Below are 19,772 nucleotides of genomic sequence, written 5' to 3'. Positions count from 1 at the left end.
AATTATATAAAATATAATAAAGATTTAAATATTTTTATATTTTATAATTATCTTTTGCTTAATAAAGAAGACTTATGTTATTGCATTTATTATAAATATAAGTAATTAATTATATTAATGAGATTTATGGAAATATAATATATATAATGGTATGCCTATAATAAATAAAAAGCAAATTAATATTTTCTACTTAGCAATTATTAATACTTACTTTAAGAACTAAGCTATAAAAAAGGCTGTAATAAAAAAGTATTTAGCTTTAAAGAATATAAAAGGTTTTAATAATGCTATTTATAATAATAAGGAAAATAACTTAAATTATATTTTTAGCGTTATAGCTAAGGCTAAAGCCATAAGCTATAAGGGGTTTAATACTAATATTAATGCTAATAATAAGCTTAATAAGCTTAATAAAGATAATAAAAATAATAAACTAACTAAATTTATCCTTAAAAGCATTTAAATAAAGCTATTAATTAATTATATTATAAATAGCTAATTAATATAATACTTAAATAAAAAGATAAGCATAATAAAAAATATAATAATTTAATATATTAAATGCTATAAGATAGCTTTTTATCTTTATTAATTTCATTAAGGCTATATAATTTATAATAAAGCTTATTTTCTTTATAAGGTTAATATATTATAATTTCGTAAGCTTTAATTAAATATTAAGCTATTATATTAAGGCTTTAAGCCTAAGCAAAACCTAATAAACTTTATATTAATTTTTATAATATTAATTATTAATAATATTAATAATTATTATAGTTTAAGCAATTTATTTTAAGAAAATATAGCGCTCCTTATAAGCTTTAATAATAATGCATTTAATAAGGTAAACTTTAAAATGGGATACCTTAAGTGCTTAAGCAACTTAAGTATATTTAATAAGTAAAAAAAAGCATTAATAAAGATAATTATTATTAAGGGCTGAAAGTAATAATATTTATTACCTATTAAATAGCAATATAATACCGTAATAAATATTAATATTAATAAAAAGGCTATGCAAGGTATGTTAAACTATATAAATATATAGTAAGGAATAAATATAATCTTAAAGCTATTAAATTATGTAAATAGCTTATTATAGTTAATTTACCTACATAATAATATCTCTATTTATTATATTAAGTATTATAAGTTAAATTATATTGCTTTAAAGCTTTATATAAACAATATTATAAACGTATATTTTAACAACTTAGCTATTAGCGTTTAAAAGGCTAAGTTAATAAAAATTATAATGGCTATTCCTTACGATAGCAAAGTCTTTATTTTTAAAGATATTAGCAGCGGCAATAAGGCCGCTAAGGTTTACTTAAATAATGGCTTACTTTAAATTTTTAATATTAAATTTATAGATTTACTTAGCTTCCAAGCCTTATAAGTCTTAAATAAGATAGCAATGCAGCTAAATAAGGTTATGCTAAAGGACTTAAGAATTAATAATGAATTTATTAATATAAAGGCTTGCAAAGTAATAAAAAAGAAAAACTAAAAGAAAAAAGGTAAGATACTTTAATTAAGATTTGCTTATTTAAAAGCTTTACTTTATAATATTAATAATTAAGGCCTTAAATACTTATAAATACTTAGCCTTAATACTAACTTATTTAATATTATTTTAATAAAGCAAAAAGCAATTTTTAATTACATTTTAACTTAATTTTTAATATAAACTTATATACTTTACTTATATGCTTAATAAGTAAATAAGAGTAAATATATGCTTATTATAATATTAACCCTTTAAGCTTAATTATAAGTACTTTAATTAATTAATATTAATTAATGCAACTTTCTATTAAATTTTATATATTAATTAATACTAACTTTATTTAATTATATCTTTATATTTCTTTATATTAATTAATGCTAATTATATATATAATATAAGTTATTAATTAATTATAAAATCTTGCAAAAAATAATAAAAAAGGCTAACCTATGTATATTATTTATTTATATTAATATATTTTTATAAAAAAAAATAACCGCTATTATTAACTTTAATAACCCTAACTTTAACATTAATATACTCTTAATAAATATTATAATAAGCTTTGCTAAGCTTAATTTATATTATGCATATAGCTATAGGATTTAAGTATAAATACCTTAAAGCTTTAATTATATTAATTAATATATTAGCCGCCTAATTTAGCTAAAGTAAATAAAGTTAATAACCTAAGTTATCTTAATAATAAATAACTTAGCTTATAATTAAATTAAGCATAAAGTAATTATAAAAAAGGCTAAGTTATTAAATACTTAATTATTATTTTAAAGTTAAATAAATAAATATTAACTTACTTATAATCTTGCTTATTATAAGGCGCAATATATTATATAATTTTAGCCTTTTTATTATATAATTTAAGAAACTTAATACCTTAAGGAAATCCAAGACTTTATATTAAATGCAATATATATAGCCGCTAAGTTTTATAACTTGCTTGCCTAGCTATTTTTAAGGATTATTAAGCCACTTATAAATATTAAGAAGTTAATAAAGAGTTTTAAGTATATTCTTTTTATAATTCTTATTATATAGAACTATAATACCCTTATTAATAAAGATAAGGTTATATAGGATTAGCTATAAGCGCTTATTTAAAGTATTAAATTTAATAAGGACCTCTTAAATTAAATAAATATAAAGTAAGTAATTATAAAGTTTAGCATTAATTAAAAATAATAAGTAATAAATATCTTAAGTAATAAGGTTTAAAAAGTTAGTAAGCATAAGCATAATAATATTAATAATATCTCTTTAAAAAAACCTAAGTTTATTGCAATAATTATTATATTTTATTTAAAAAATAACTTTAATATATTACTTTTAAATAATATATTTAGCTATAGCAATAAGTTTAATAATATATTACTCTTAAATAATATATTTAGCTATAATAATAAGTTTAATGTATTTTAATATAACCTTAAAAATCCCATTTACGCTAAGGTTAGCTTTAGAAAGCCATTTAAAACTATAGCCTAAAAACTTAAGGCTATAAAAAAGTATATAGCGGCGCAATAAGAAAAGGAGCAATATACTTAGCAATAAGTAAAAGCAATAATTTAATTACTTAAAGATATAAGCATTTTATAAGTTAGCATTAAATAATGCTAATTATATATTTTTAAATTCCTTTTATTTATATTAATTAATATTAATTAATACTTAATAACCCTTAAATAAATATAATTAAGTTTGCTATTATTATAATAAAAGAATTTTTTTATTAAAGAAAAGATTTATGTAAATATAGCAATAAAATAATTTAAAAAGATAAAAATAAAATGCTTAAATACTTAAATAAAAGGAATTAATAATTTATTATTATGTAAATCATACCCACTTTAAAAACAATATATTCCGCTCTTAGCACTCTTATAAATATAAAAGTAAGTCTTATATATTTTAATATACTTTTTATTACTAAAAACAGCAATTTTATTAATATTTATATTCTTAAAAGCCTTAAAGGCAATGGCAAGGCCTTTAAAAGCAAGCTTATTAGCAACCTTAAAAAACATTTTAATAATATTAATTAAAAATATAAAAAAAGTAAATAAGCTAAAGTATAAATATAAATAAATAGAAAATCCAAGAATATTTAAATAAATAAGTTATGCCTTTTAATATTTATATGCTATAATATATTTAGTTAAGTATTAAATGCTAAGGCTTATCCTATAATTATAGGAAAAAAGAAAAATTAAACCTTATCCCCGCCGCTTATTTTAAGGAAAAAAAGTATTTAATAATAATCTTTATACTTTTAAATATAGCATACTTAGCCAGCTTATTAAGTAATATAAAAGGGATATTAATTAAAATCTTAGTAAAATGCATAATTAAAAGGTAATGGGATAAGGAACTTAAGAAATATAAATTTCCTAATAAGAAATAATAAATTATATTATAGGTAATAAGCTTAAAAGTTTTAATAATAATGCGCTTAAAGATATTAAATAAATTTAAGATAAATATAGCATAATTTAAAATATTAATATTAAGTAAACTTATTTAAGAATTGTTATATATATATATTATATATTTAATTAAATGCCGTAATATTATATTCCTTGCTTAAAAACTACCCTTAATAATGATATAATCCTATATAAATTCCTTACTTAACTTTCTTAATATATTAGGAAATATACCCTTTTTAATATAATGTTTTTATTAATCTTAATTAAAATAAAGAGTTTTATAAAATAATTAATTTCTTTTTACCTTAAACTTTTTTTAAATCTTTTTAAAGATTTAATTATTAAGATTTATAATAAATAAAGTATAATTATGCATTTTTTATATTTAAATTATATAAAATAGCATATTATTATTAATAGCAAACCTGCTTTATTTTCGCTTTTTAATTGCAATCCTATTAGCTAAAGGCATAAAGCTAAACTCTTTTAAGCCCTTATAATACTTATTATTATTTATATTATTGCTATTCTTTACATAATTTAGCTATATATATTTTTCACTATTAATTTAGCTAACTAACCTATAGTTTACAATATTTCTTATAATTAAGCTTCTTTTATATATTAGCAAATCATTTAATAAGGCCCAGTTTGCTATAAGCTAACCAGCGCGGATTATACTAGCGCGGATTACAGGCTAATAATAAAGCCCATGCCTCTTTTTATATTATGCATTATTAAGTCTTTTAAATATATTTTATTTAGCATATTATTAAGCTTAATTTAGTTTATAATTAATAATAGTTACTTTAATATGCTTTTTATATATTGCTTAATTTAAAAAGGCTTAAGCTAAATAATTATTTAATATTATAAGATTAAAAGGCAAGGTTTAAGGCTAAAGCGTTAGGAAATTAAGGATGGGTAGTAAAGGGTACTTTAAAATGCTTAAAGAAAATGGTAAATAAAATTAATAAATAGGCTTTAATATATTGCTTAAATATAATAATAATATTATTAAGTAATATAAGGATATGCATTTTAATAAGTTGCTTACTCTTATTATATTTAATGCACTTTATATTGTTTTTTTTAAAAAGCTGGTATTTTAAGTAGGCCTTAATGCAAAGCTATGCTTTAAGTTTTATTTATTAAGATTAGGTATAAAATTTAATAATATTTATGCTACCTTAATTAATGGTATGCTTAAATAAATAGGATTTATATATTTATGCTTAAATTAATAGCATTGTTTATATTTCCTTTTAAAAGCTGCTTTTTTTTTCTTTATTGCTTTATTTTAGCTTAGTAATTGCTTAATTAAAGTAATTAATGCATTTAACTTATAAGTATAATGGTTTGCCTTTACCCTTTTAAAATTATTCTTAGCTTGCTTAATTCTCCTTTTCTTTAATAATAAGAAGGGCCTTATTTTATTAAAGGGCTTAGCGTTTATTTTTATGTTTATATAAATATGTTAATTAAGATTAAGCTTAAGAGCATTAAGCTTAGCTTTATTTAAGGGGGTATATATAGTATTAATAAGGTTAGATAGAATTAAGGGTGGGATTAAGGATGGATTGTTTAGCTTAATCTTAAGAGCAATATTATTAATAAGGAAATAATTAAGAATACCTATATCTTATAATAAATTATTTAATAAAAAGGGGGCAAAATATAATTCTTGCATAGGCTTAAGCTTAAGATTAATAGGCTTATTAAGGTTTTCGGTATTAACTTATAGTATTAAACTATTTTTTAATGGCGAGAGCCCTTAGGGATATAATAATAACTTTATAATATAATGTTATAATTAATAAGTAAATTTTTATATTAATTATTATATAAAGGGTTTTAATTAGTATTAATATAAATAAAAGTTAGTTAAGTAAAACGCTTTACCCTTTTATATTATAGCGTTAACTTTATAAGCATATAAGCATCTTATAATATATTAAAATAATCCTATATATAATATATTAAATTAACTTAAACTTTTTAACTTATTATAATAATTAATAAAAAGGTTATTTATAATTTAGGATATTATAAATAATAAATTAACTAAGGATATAAGGAAATAAAGTAATATGCTTAATGCTATTTTTAACTCCTTAGCTAAAATATTTTAAAATCTTTAAAATAAAGCTATTATTAAATAAAGAAAGGCATTTATTATAATTATATATATATGTTTTTAGCGGCTAAGTTATGTCTTTAAATAATGATATAAACTCTTTATAATAAATATAAAAAAGATATTAAAGTATATTGCATATAAGAAGTATGCTTAATAAATGCTTTATTAATAGTAATTAAGTTAAGTTTTATTAATATAGTGAATAGCTTTTGCGCCCTTATTAATCTTTACTTATTTTTATTAAAATAAGCTTTAAAATCTCTTAAAATTATTAATATAAGTAGTATTAATTATAGCAAGGAACTTTGCCTTTATTTCCTTAAACATTATATTATTTAAAATATATTAAGCAATGTAAATATTATATTTAAATGCCTAAAGGAGGTGCTATTAATGTATAATAATTTATGCTTATGGAAATATTACCTAAATAGTATTGCTTTTAGCAATCTTAATATTTATTATTTAAAGGTTATAGTTAACTTTATGGCTTTTTAATGTTTTAAGCACTTAAGTAAAATCCTTAATTATTTAGCTGCTTATTAAAGCTAATAAGTAAATATATAAGCATTGCTAAGATATTATTTTAATTATATAAATAAGTAGTAGTTTATATTAATTAATATTATAGGTAGTATTTATAATAAGAAAGGGAGGGTTATTAAGGCTTTTAAATTATATTGCCTTTATAAAATAAAATATAATATGCTTAATTTAATGTTTTGCATTAATTAATAAGTTAATTAAATAGCTATTTTTAATTAAATTATTAATAAGGCATTTAATTAATAGCTAGCCCTTAATATTTTAATTATTAAGTAATTTGCATTAATTATTAATATCCTTAAAGGTTATTTACTTATATAGAATTATATAAAGAAAGTAAATAATAAAGGTATTTAATAAATATTGCTATAGCTAAATATTATATTATTTTTAATGGTAAGATAAAAGGGTAGTTTTAATAAAGGAATGTTTTTTAAGGGTCTTAAATGCTAAATAATTATATAAGGAAAAGGTTTTTATAATATAAAAAAGACTTATATATTTTAATAAATATATATAAAATATATAATTAAGTATATTTACCTAAAGTGCTTATATTTTTTTTAATTATAAAGCTAAATAAGCAATTTATTTTATATAAAATTAATAGCTTTTTTAGTTTTTTTTGCTTAATTATTATTGCTTTTTTAATTTATTATTTAAAGTTATTAATAAACTTATTTATAATCTTATTTATTCTTTTATTATAATACTTTGCTTTATTATTAAATATATATTTAATAATAATTTAATAGCAAGGTAAATCTTTTTTAATTTATATAATTATAACTATATATTTATATAACTTAATTTAAATATTAAGTATATTTTAAAAATAAGGATTATGCTTTACCTTATAAGTATTAATATAAGGATTATAGTTATTAAATTACATTTTAATAAGTAAATAGTAAAGTTGCTTAAATTTAAATATAATTTTATAGGCTATATTTAAAAAATATTTATAATTACCTTAAAGAATAAAAATAATATATTATAAATATTTTAAATATTTAAATTATTATTTTTAGGTTATTATTTTAATTATTTATAATTATATTAAGGTTAAGTTTAAGGGTATTAATAATAAAATAATATTTAAAAATAAGAGCTATAAAATAATTAATTTAAGGAAATAAAAAAAAATAAGCGCTATTTTATAAGTAAGTTAATTAAATATATAAATAAATAGGTAAAAAGTAATTTTATAATAAAGATATAAGATAAATTAAATATTATATAAAGTAAATAATAATAAAGTAAATAAGCTAACTTAAAGTTATAAAATTTTTTTTTTTCACTTTATATTAATATAATAAACGTAAACTAAATATATTATATAAAAAATAGCAAAGTAAATATAATAAAGCAATAAGATAACTATAGTTTTAAAAAGCTAACTCCTAAGGTATACCTATATTTTATTAATGTATGCAGCTAATTTCCTTATATTAAGTGGGTTAACGCTAAAAGCTAGGTAGGCATACTATAAAAGCTAGGTGGGCGTATGCTAACTCACGTTTAGGGTGTCAGGTAGACTTAATGTCGTTCGTTGTGCATATATAACCTCGATGAAGATGTTATTTGGCAACACCTCAGAACTTAGCATAATTTTGATGATGATGATGAGTTTCACTTCACTTCTTGGGCCTTGTACATGCATCCCTTTGCATTCCATTTGTGTCGTGATCTCGTCCAGCCGCGAAAGAGCACTCCAAAACGGACAAGCGTCAGGGTCGTCAACCCCGATCCGGCGACTTTCAGGTAACACAACAAGTTGAACAAAGCAACGACTTCAAATCTCGATGTGATGGCGTGCCAGTAGTCGATGCAAACATTTCTCAACCCAGGGCTTAAATCGCGAAGATTATTTCCACAGTCCCATCCGATTCAAGCACACACAATCGTCCAGCAGCAGATGTACCAACATTAGCTCACATGTTCGCAATGCCGTCGTTCCAGTCACTCCCAGCTGAGCTCCGCCTTGACATCTGGGAGCTCGCGATGCCAGACTGGTGCGAGCCGGGGGTCCTCCCCTGGCACCACGCCCACGACTGCGGGAACGACCCGCCCGTCATATCGCCGCAGCCCAGCATCTTCAACGTGTGCCAGGAGTCCAGGGTCGTCGCGGAGAAGAACAAAAAGTACGTCTTCACGTGGGCCGAGAACTCCCAGGGGGACAAGTTCGACAACCTCCTCATACGGCAGTACATGCGGCACGACGCCGTCTACGTCGCCAAGTCGCAGTTCCACTGGTTCCGGAGGCACCAGCTCATCCTCCAGCAGCGGAACCCGGGGCCCGAGGCGCGCGACTACCTCAGGTACAACACGGTCCTGACCAGATTGACCCACCTGGCGCTCGACTCCAGCATCTTCATAGAGAACCCGACAAAGGTCCGCCTGTGGTTCAAGAAGCTCCCCAGGTGTCTCTTGCAGCTGCGCAAGATCACCATCGTCTTCGGGAAGCAGTGGGAGAGGCCCGCGCGGCGGCCTTCGGAGCTGCTGGGGAAAGGCAACAAGGTCAGGAAGTCGGAGAAGGAGTACGAGGCTGTGTCGAAGGAGTGGGCATACAAGGAAGTCGAGCCGCCACTGGCCCTTGAGGAGCTGAAGAGGTGGTCGTCCGACCATACGATCCGCCTGTGCCACGACGACCCGGCGTCGAGCCGGAGGCTGCTCGACCTGTACACCGAGCTGAGGTGCCTCCTGGACTCGACCAAGCCGTTTGACGACGTGCCGGACGAGTCGAGGTGGAAGTTCAACAACTTCATCCCTGCCTGGGACATAGAGCTGGCGTTCGCGAGGCTGGTCGTCAAGAAGTGGGCATGATGCAGCCCGGTCACGGCATAGCTTTGTTTCTGCGTAAATATAAAAATAAATATCAATGTAATCAATTAGTTACCCGGCAAGCTCATCTGCGATTATAAAGTCATTTCGCACTTCCCACCTTTCGGCCCCGTGAACACCCACTGAACCTGCTGCATCGAATCGTCGGTGCAGCTCGCGGCAAGGCGCAGGCCCCTGCACTCCCTGAAGAGCAAGGCACCGGCCAGTCGCAGCTCCATCATCGCGAGGTTCTTGCCGATACAAGCGCGGGATCCTATCATAAAGGTCGAAAACGCGGCTTTGACTTCGGGGGATGGGTTCTCGAAGCGGGTTTCGTCGAACCTGAAGATTGCGCTGTCAGCGGACGAGGGTGGCCGAGGAGAAAACTGGGGGGTCAACTTACTCGCCACCATTGGGAAAGATCTCTGGGATGCGATGGACCGCATAGCCCAATGTGCACACGACGGACCCTCCCGGTATGTAAACCCCGTCGATGGTTGCTCCGCCTGGGGGACATGTCCGGGCGTTCGCGCCGGCGGTGGGGTTGTACAGCCTCAGGTTCTCGTTGATGACGCGGTTCAGCAGCGGCAAGGCCTCGAGGTCCTCGTCAGTGAAGTCTGGCTTCAGGCCGGCGACCTCGTCCTCGATCCTCCTCTGCAGGCCGGGCCGCCTCACTATCGCCCACGTGAGATACGTCAGCGCCGCGCTGGTCGTCTCGGCGCCGCCGATCATGAAAGTCGCCGCCTCGGAGCGCACGGCGTCGTCCGTCAGCCCGGACGCCTCCTTGTGGTCGGCCTCCTCGACGATCTTGTAGAAGATGTTCCTCGTGTCGCCGTCCTTCTTCCTCATGTTCTCGACGGCGATGCTCCCCTGGTCGTAGATGGCCTGCTTCGCAGCGGCCACGCGCCTCAGCCACGCCACGGGCAGCACCCTCGCGAGCACGTCGATGGTCTCGGGCGACACGTACTGCCGCAGCAGGATGGCCTGCCCCAGGGTCCGCAGGGCCGCCCAGAACCGCATGTCGGCCCTGTCGAGCCCGTCCAGCATGTTGAACGCCTCGCCGAAGCTCAGCCGCGACACGACGTCGCTCGCCATGAACTTCCACCACTTGGCCACGTCGGCGGCCCCGCCCTCTCCGGACGAAGCGTCCTCCCTGATCCTCCCCACCGCCTTCTCGACCAGCCTCCGCACCTCGGGCTGCCAGTTCTGCCGCAGCGACTGCGCCGTGAAGGCGCGGCTGAACAGCCTCCTCCGCTCGGCGTGGGCCTTGGCGTCGGTCATGTCGAAGAGGGAGGGCTCGGGCCCGATGCGGAAGTTGACGTGGAAGGCGCCCTTGGTGAAGCCCGTCCCCATCTTGTGCACCGTCTGCAGGCCCTCCAGGCTGCCGACCGAGATCTCGTTGGGCGCGATGAGGATCACCGACCCGTAGCGCTGGTGCAGCGGGTGCGCCCATCTGAACTTGTCTGCCCGCCACCGGTGGTAGTTCATGGGCACCGACGTGAACTTGGCCCACCATGGGCCTGGGATGTGCCGGCGCGGGTTCGTCAGGCCGGCGATGATGAAGCGGAGCGCGGTGAAGAGGATGAATGCCAGGCCGGCGAGGGCGCTCAGGCTCATTTGGGCGTGAAAGTATGCCATGTTGTGTGTTGGGTTATTGCCGAAACTCTGCTGTGGCCGCATATGTCGTGGTGCCGGCGAGGTGCCGCTCTGGATCGCTGAAGCGAGGGGTATCTCAAGTGTCTATCGGTAGATTTGGTACGCATGTGCAATATTGCTAATGACTGTGGAAAAGAATGTGGATAGATTTATCGCGTATTCATGAGATGAGAAGGAAAGGGGTCACTAAGTATATACTTGGTAGGGCTGGTCAACGGCGGGTTTCGTGCAACCACACCAGTGGGCAGTTCGACGAGTAATAGGAGGGTCGGTTCGAGAAGCAGGATGGAAGGAAAAAGCGAGGCTGCATGGCCTGGGCCTATAACACCTCAAAAGAGCTGGTAATGCATCTGCGCCTAGTGGCTGCCCCAAGAAACAGAGACGCCGATTTGTGATCAAACTAGTTGACGCCGGCTTGAGCTGAGGTTGCAGTGGAAGTGTTGGTGGCCTTTTTGGTCCCGCCCCGAGCTGCTGCAGGCACTCGTGTGAACCCACCTCGCATATAATCCGCGGGATCGACATTCAACGCCCAGGCGGTGGCCTATTCTTGGTCCCTACACCGGGAAGGTGTTTGCCGGTGTTAATATGCAACCAGGTTCTCTCACACGGAGAGCGAGGGGAAAATGAGAAAAGCTGGAGCCGTTGAGCTTCGCGTGGGACGAAAAGAAGAGTAGACCCCGGCGCTATGCAAAAGTCCCTCTGAGAAGCTCCAGGGACGCCCGGCCAATCACTGGTGCATGGCCGAGAGAATATGACCCACACCTCAATATAAGCACATCAGGCCTCCTCTGGACGAAGGGACCTTTTGATAGCCCCTCCTTCCGTGCACATGTTGATGGATCTTGATGACATTTGATCGCTCGTAATCTGTGGACTTCATCTCCATCAAGTGATGGTACAATATTGGTCTCTGATGCGGTGGAGATGCCGCCAAGATCCCTCACACCCACTCCAACGCCCCAAAGCAATCCTTCGGTCTGGACGCTTCCTCACATTGCCTATTAGACCACAAGCTGCCTAGCGGCACAAGACGGCCGAGTTGTCTCGGCCGAGTCCGGGGGACAGGGATGATCCCACAGCAGATTCACCACCGGCATCTCCGTTCCACGGCGCCTGGCCCCCGATCAAATCTGCCGGTAGCTTCTGTAACAAGACACGGTATTGCCAAAGTACCTGAAGCATTTGACCTGTTGGTAAAATTCCCTGGAGTGTAACCCAGAAGCTTCTTCAGAGTTGTCACTTCTCTCGAAGCATGTCCGCCATGCCCGGCTTGACCTCGCCTGGCAGCAAGTGCCCTTTCCAACTTGCCCGGCTCGTATCATCGCTGCCTTTCTTCAGGAATTTGCTTCACGTGGACTCCCCCATCGTTTGATCCGGTGTGGGTTCCATGTCGATACCCGTGCCGTCCATCTTGTTGAGCCGTCCTTATGATTACCTCTTCGTCCAGGTCAGAGATGCACGCTCAGGGTGCAACATCTGCTGCAGCAGCACAGGTCCCGAGTCCTTCTCGATCAAGTCCAAGACTCTCTTCCGCGCATGATCCAGGCTCTCCCCACCATCGAGCGGTACCGGATCGACTCGCCAGTCGCGGAGCAGAGTCGCCACCGTAGCCACGAACTCGACCTGCGAGAACTTCCTGGCAGGGCAGTCACGCGCTCCCTCGGACCAGCCCAGAAAGGTGCCCTTCTGCGGGGTGATGAGTTCCTCCATGCCAGGCGCGCCAGCTGCTTGGATCCAGCGCGACGGCCGCCAGGTGAGCGAATCAGACCCCCAGTACTTGGGCTCCGTGTGGACGGCCGCGTAGCTAGGTATGACCATCGTGTTCGGCGGCACGACGTACGTCCTCCCGCCGGCCTCCAGCGACGCCGTCCCGCCGGCCGTCCACTTGGCCACGGGGACGGGCGTGTAGAGGCGCAGCGTCTCGAGCAGGACGGCGAAGCACCGCCTGAGGCGCGGGAAGCTCGCGGCGTAGTCCCACCCGGCCTGGTCCTGGTCCCTCTCGCCCAGGACGGTGCGCGCCTCCTCCGAGACCCAGTCCTGCACGGCCGGGTTCGCGGCCAGGAAGTGGATGGCGAAGGTGAGGGTGTGCGCCGTGGTGTCGTGCCCGGCGAAGTTGAGCATGAACATGTTGCCGTAGATCTCGGACTCGGTCAGGCCGGCGCCGCTCTTGGCCTCGTCCTGCGAGGCGCGCACGAGCGAGCTCATTAGTGTTTTGGGGGGCTTCTGAGCCTGTCTGCAGGCGGGCTTGGGCTTTCTCGTCTTCGTAGAGCTCCGTCATGTAGCGCTCGAAGTCGGCGCATCTCTCGGCCAGTCTCCCGAGTTTCCAAGACTTGGGAAGCCAAGGCCGAGCCTTAGATAGAGTCTTTGGCCCTAATACCATGATGAGGATGCAGTTCTCCAGGATCATTTCTGTGTAAGTTAGTAAGCTGCAAGGGAGGTGAAGTGTGGATTTCTTCGGGTCTTCAAAGTGGAAAAAGTTGCAGCACAAGGGATAAACATACGCAGAGAAGTTTTGTAGTCGCCGGAGAGACTAGTGTTCCTCCTCTCATCATGTCCTTCAAATTCAAACGACTTCCCGAATCCGGCCCCGGCAAGGACGTGGAGAGACAGAGTGCGAAGATCGTCAGCGGAGCTCGAAATCGACGGCTTCTTGACCCAATACTTGAGCATGTCACGAGCCAGAGAAAGGCTTTCAGACCAGACAATCTCGTTGTTCGGCTCGTTGAAGCAGGTCGCAATCATCTTGCGCTGGGTTTTCCATTGCTGGCCTTCGACCTATACACATGCGTCAGTCGGAACTCTGCCGCCGATTCGAGACCCAGGGAATTGATGTCTCTACTTACAGTGCCCAAGTTTGTTCCAAACACATTGAGCACCTCAGTGAGCTCAATGCACTGGGGAAACTCGGCGCGTCTTCGGAACATGTCCATCAGAGCGTCAGGGTTGGCGATGTAAAGCCAATTCCTCCCAGGCGTTACCATCATGAAAACATCGCCCATCTCCTGGTGCGATCGAAAACGGTCGTGCATTTCCCATGTTCGAAAGTTGTAGCGGGTGAAACTGTTGTCACCCAGGACTCCGGGAAGCCTTCTGACGAGAGAAAGGACCTTCGTGTCAATCAGCATCCACAAGGGATTGACATGGTCAATAGGAATGACGCGCAAGGGCACGCCGATCTTGCGAGCCACCAGATAATTTCGGAGGAGGCAGAAGCTGCAGTATAACGCCCAACCGAGTACGCCAAGTGCGGGCCACAACAGCGTGGAAGGAAGCGTCATTGTACTTGGGACTGGGGTTACATGACTTGAGGTCGGGAGGTGACAACCTGAGAGTATAGTCCCTGAGGCACAAAGGCTAGATACAATTTAGGAGTCCTTATCCAGCCAATAAAGACAAGTTCAAATGTAAGAAGGACTAACTGGACACACAATCAGTGCATCGAGAATGGTGAGAATCCTGAGGGATCATACTGTGGAGTGATTGGAGAGCTCCAGTGGTGAAAGTATCCACCTGTTGGTGCCAACAGTCACCCCTAAGATAACTAGCCAGCCAACCAACCAACCGCATGAGTGGAATGCAAGGAAATGAGGCGCCCTGGAGGCATTTCACCGCTCAGGACACTTGTGAAAGTCTATTTGCGGACGCCCGCCGTTTCAAGGTCGCATCTGCCAACTGCAAGGAGCGTGGGCACTTGGAATCCTTTAAGAGCTCACTGGAGCTTCTGCACCAACATTGCCCGCCTAGGAAACGGCCGAGCTGAGCCAGAACGTCTCGGCACGATTTCATGAGCATGTGGGGCGGGTACGGTGTTTAGATAGAACTCTTTGTTAGGGTGACATTTTGATCACATGCACTGGGACGATGCAACGGTGCACCAACGCACCAACGTACCAACACGCTCTACTAGTGCCAGTGTACCAGCCACATGGAAATGAAAGCCATGCAGCGGGTCTAGCGTAGAGGGTTTAGCCGCTTTTGATACCAAGTGAATGCCTGAGGCTAGCGAATCAGCTCGCGGGGCAAGGTCAGAGACGCGTCAAGCAGTGAGCAAATGGAAAAGACAACACCATGCTGGCCGGAAATTCTACTCAGTCTCATGGTGCCGCGAAAGATTGACAATGTGATCGATCCCAGTTTTGGCCTAAGTGTTTCCGTACACATCATAGTGTCTAGATAGATCAAGTCTAATGAGTAGCAATCAACTGACAAGATAAGTAGACGAATAACATGGACCATGCTGAGTTCTCCCCGGTCACAACATCGCCGTCCCGGTCAGTCATGCCACTGTACAGTTGCAACAGAACCCGGCGCTTCTCGAGATGCTCTTGCCCGCTGTTCCACTGTACAGATTGTTTGGCACAGCATTGCTACTGGAGTCGTGCCATGGTTCCAATTGTCACAAGAATGCAACATCCGAGGTTCAATATCAATCAGCTCGCTGTTGCATCCAGCTATGTTAGCGAGCCGACATTGCCGTGAGATGGACTATACGTTGTTGAGAAACTTGTTGTAAGAGCTGTGTACACGAGCACCATCGGACAGTTGAAGGGGATACTGTCAGAGGCCATTGCCCATTTCGTTAATAGACACTGGAAACACACATTGCGGTGACTGAACTACATTGCTCTACAATCTTGCCAAATGTTGCCAAAGATTTTCAATCAACCGTCTGACCCAGTCAATGGGCATTTGACCTTCAATATTGGACAGTCAACTTATAAATGACATACTAGTACCTAGGTAGCTGGATCATCTCAAACGGTGCTACTGAGATCACCATGTACAATAGTTGTTATATAACCACCGCTATGGATCAGATTCGCATAGTATCTCCCCTAGGTATGTCTTTCAATATACTGCTTGACCATGAGCTGCCATTTTTCTGTGCAAGTTGCAGCTTTCCTTGCTCATGTGTCTCAAAGCATTGTCCAGGCGGTACGGCTGTCTTTGCTGTCTCTAGCAACAATAACCTACATTCATCAATGCTTAAGTGTCAACATACACTGAGGCTCAGGGAGAAATCAATCCCATTAAATGGTCTCTACAAAGCAAAACTTGCCCCGGTAACTATCAGATTCTTTGTAGCTCGAGGTAGAAATTTTACATCCAAGGGTGTTGCACCACGGGACACAGTCGAGCAGACATCAATTGGCGGCATGATCATTTCGTTCGAACTCACATCTATCTGGGCAGCTATACGGAATTATATATAATGGCCCGGTTATATACCCAAACTTTACGCTGATTCCAGAAGGGCGTTCTGGTCTGCTCGCTCTATGGTGGGAGCTGGCGTACCCGACACACCATCAGTTGCACCTGCCGTCTCCTGTGCCGAAAACAAAGTTTAAAAAAGTAGCAAAAACATTTTATCATACATTATGATTATTTTTGAATGCTTTCCACACGTGTGTCTGTCTGTGTAGCAGACAACACGGGTCCACGTCGAAGTCTCGCGTTCATTTGACTAGCCCATCGATAGCAGCTGTCAGATTCCAACGTGCTTTTGACACAAATCAAAGCAAATCAGATTTTCAGCTGAGTAAGCTTTCGTGGTTCTTGATTTGGCTTGAATTCTGAACTGTGCTATGCTCACTTGGTGCAGCTTTTACCGATTGCACAAGGCCGTAAGTGTGGCTTTCACGCTGTCGAGCTACATGCTCCCAATCCTGGGCCATCTCCAAAGGCCAGGTGGGTGCCAAATTCTCCGCTTGGGTGCTAGCCCCAACTGGATTCTAGAAAAGTGGATGAAGTGCCATGTCACCTCCGCGTAAGAATCCTCGCATAGCCGGTAGGCTCTCGATGTCCTGGCTTGCGTTCCATGAACTCGGCTGCAGGCGGCTGCAGGGGCGGTGGCGACGTGGTCAATGACCTCGAGGATGACTGCAGATACTCTCTGCGATTTGTCGAAGTCCTGCAGCGTAGCGAACAGAGTCTGTGGCATGCAGGTCCAATACATTCTGCGAAAGTTTGAATTCTGCATATTTTCCGATGCTTCCGTCCACCCGCGGCTCTTTCTGCTTTAAGCCGTTCAGGAACCCCTTGGGCGGCTTACTATCTGGCCATTTTATCAAAACAAGTTGTTATTGAGCAGCTTATCGTTTATAGAGCAGTGTATACGAGGTTACTTTCCCGCAAGTGAAATCTATGCGGCTTGAGAAGGTGTATGCACCGCTTATGAAATTGGGCATCTGACTGTACTGTGTTCTGTGAGCTCTATGGCCCCTGAGTTGACAACCTGAATCCTGTCAAACTCCTCCCTGTTCCGCTTGGATACATCTATGGTATTCCAGCCATGGAAAAGCCAAGGGGGTGAGAGAGCGGTCGGAAAGATGCAAAGACATGCGGTGCAAGCCCATTCGTCCAGTCGTGGCAACATGTAGGCTCTGGACGGGGAACAGGGATCACGAACCGCACATTTAAACTACATGATGACCGCAGATAGGTCCAGCACAAGACGACTGACCTCACGAAAATTCGATATTGGTCTCCAAACTCGGGGCACCTGCAGACGGGCCTCAGATTTTCAGCCTGGTATGCTGAAACCGGTGAGACCATGACGGTAAGTGTGTCTGGGCAAGACGAGGACGTCACCACTGCGCCAGGATGACCGACTTATCAGGTGATCTCAGAGAAACCGGAACCAGAGGCATTCCAGCACAAATAAAACCCTGATGGGGAGCTTGCTAGCACGGGCACCGATCGCAAGTCAGTTGATATCGATCACGACGCTGGGACTCATCAACAACGAAGACGGCCGAGGTGAGCTTCGTGCCAGCATATGGCGGCGGAGTGGAAATGTAGCTATCGGAGTGAAAGGTGGCAAGTAATAGAGACACCTGCTAACACGAACGACAACATGGAAACCAAGTATCTCCAGCATGCAAAGGCTTATCACAGCAGCTGTTCCAGCCGACCATTTCCAAGTCCGAATCCAAGACATGGAGAGAAAATTCCGCAAGGCTATGTCGTCAACTTCGACAGGACGCTGACTAGTCAGTTAACACCGGGCCCTGATTAGCCGCCGATAAGCACACCGCCCGCGCCGTCGGGTCATAGCCGGTGAGCTGATCGCCATGCCACCAGGATCAGACCGCTTCCAGTGCACAAACACAAGCACAGCGCGAGGCTACTTTGCCCGCCTCCGCGCTCCCCGGGTGAGCCGGGCCGGAACAAAACAGAGAGAAAGCCTTGATAAGCCCGACGACGCAGTCTGACGAGTGACATCTGTGACGACGGGCGCACGAAGGGGGACGTGGGGGCGCGCTTGCTACTCACTCCCACTCGAGAGGCATCATGTGGCCGCTTATTCCGACGGGTAAGCAAGCAAAAGCACGCGGCCGTGGAACACGAGGAACAACGTGGGATTTTGTAGCAGTAGGCTCGCGGTGGGAATAAGTGGTATTACTGGCGGGCACCCTGGGACAGACAGAGGGGGACATGCGTGCCACGCGGAAAGAGAAGACGGGCTTTCGTCCCAAGGGTATGTCTATGTATCCAGTGTCCGGTATCAAGTGTGGCGAAGGTAGTGACCGGATCGCGGGAGAGACAGCCGATGTCAAGCTTGGGGTTTGAGCGACAATGCCCAATTGTAACATCACCTGTCTCGACGGCGTCTGCTGTTGCTAACGCAATCAGGCCAGACGGGAATGGCTACAGAGACAGAGACAAAAAAAAAAAAAGGGCTGGAAATACCGGGCATAAGACAAACTTCGGCTCGATGACGTCTCATGCAGGGACCAGAAAGAAAAAGCCCTTGTTCTGTCCCTCGGATTCGGCACCATCAGGAGAGGGGGAGGCGCGTGGGTGAAGCGTGCGGCCCAACAAACAATGACAGATCAAAAGCAGAAAACATTTTCAGTGTCTCTTTCGTCTCTTTTCCACCCGTTCTTCTCCCACCTGCCGCCTGGCACACTCCCGGTTTTCTAGGTACCAAGAGCTCAGGCATGTGTGACTTACGTCTGTATCACCCCACGCCCGCCTCCCCCAGCCCCACATAATCCTTCCCTGCCCACTTTGGACCCCTTGGGGGTACAGTACAGTAGTGTGAAATGTTGTTTCCCCTGCTAGCCCAGGAAGAGCAAAGCAGGGACGGCAGACGAAAGGCTGACAGGCGAAGAAGGACGCTTGCGACCAACCCTGATCCCGGGACGGCGACCCTCTCAACCCCGTAATTCCCGGCCCTTTTGGTGGAAGAGGCGCAGTGCGCAGTAGGTAGGCAGCTAGACCCGAACCCGCAAGACGTCTGTCTGTCCCCTATGTGTTTCTGTTCCTTGCCCGTCAATCCATCCATCCGCTTGGATGTTTATAGTGACAATGACGTCGTATGGGTCGGCCCGGAGTCACCTCTGTCGCGCAAATCCCACATCCCACATCCCACATCCCCCCTGCTCCTTGCTTGCTCTGTTTTGTTGGCCTGAGGAATTCCATACGGGTGGAGCGACAGGGGCGAGATACATCATCTTACGCCCGTTGAGAGGGAGGGGGAGCTGAAATAGCCCTAACAGATCGGAAGGCTGGCGAGGAAAACGTGAGGAATCTTGCTTGCCTATGCGACTAACGCACCACGTGAGGAGTAGCATCATGCGCCCTCACCGGGCTGCCCACCCTCTCAACCGGGAGGCTCATTCTGCTCCTTGCCACCCACCACCTCAAC

At 39.9% G+C, this 19,772-nt stretch overlaps 3 protein-coding genes across 3 annotated transcripts; 1 reads left to right on the top strand and 2 right to left on the bottom strand.

Moving 5' to 3' along the window:
* Window positions 1-8,578: 8,578 nt before the first annotated feature.
* On the top strand, window positions 8,579-9,466 carry INS49_007875 (uncharacterized protein; the record flags this gene model as incomplete). The annotated part of the gene is made up of 1 exon (XM_043168621.1): window positions 8,579-9,466. The coding sequence occupies one exon, from the start codon at window positions 8,579-8,581 to the stop codon at window positions 9,464-9,466; it is 888 nt and encodes a 295-aa protein (XP_043026301.1).
* A 92-nt stretch (window positions 9,467-9,558) lies between these two features.
* Window positions 9,559-11,101, bottom strand: INS49_007874 (uncharacterized protein; the record flags this gene model as incomplete). The annotated part of the gene is made up of 2 exons (XM_043168620.1): window positions 9,559-9,805; window positions 9,867-11,101. The coding sequence occupies 2 exons, from the start codon at window positions 11,099-11,101 to the stop codon at window positions 9,559-9,561; spliced, it is 1,482 nt and encodes a 493-aa protein (XP_043026300.1).
* A 1,449-nt stretch (window positions 11,102-12,550) lies between these two features.
* INS49_007873 (uncharacterized protein) lies at window positions 12,551-14,148 on the bottom strand (the record flags this gene model as incomplete). Its single annotated transcript, XM_043168619.1, has 4 exons — window positions 12,551-13,297; window positions 13,497-13,528; window positions 13,621-13,894; window positions 13,963-14,148. The coding sequence occupies 4 exons, from the start codon at window positions 14,146-14,148 to the stop codon at window positions 12,551-12,553; spliced, it is 1,239 nt and encodes a 412-aa protein (XP_043026299.1).
* Between the last annotated feature and the right edge of the window lie 5,624 nt (window positions 14,149-19,772).

Source organism: Diaporthe citri (genome assembly GCF_014595645.1).
Source record: "Diaporthe citri strain NFHF-8-4 chromosome Unknown scaffold_3, whole genome shotgun sequence".
Lineage (NCBI taxonomy): Eukaryota > Fungi > Ascomycota > Sordariomycetes > Diaporthales > Diaporthaceae > Diaporthe > Diaporthe citri.
Note: the sequence above shows the minus strand (reverse complement) of the source record. Positions and strands in the feature narration are given on the sequence as shown.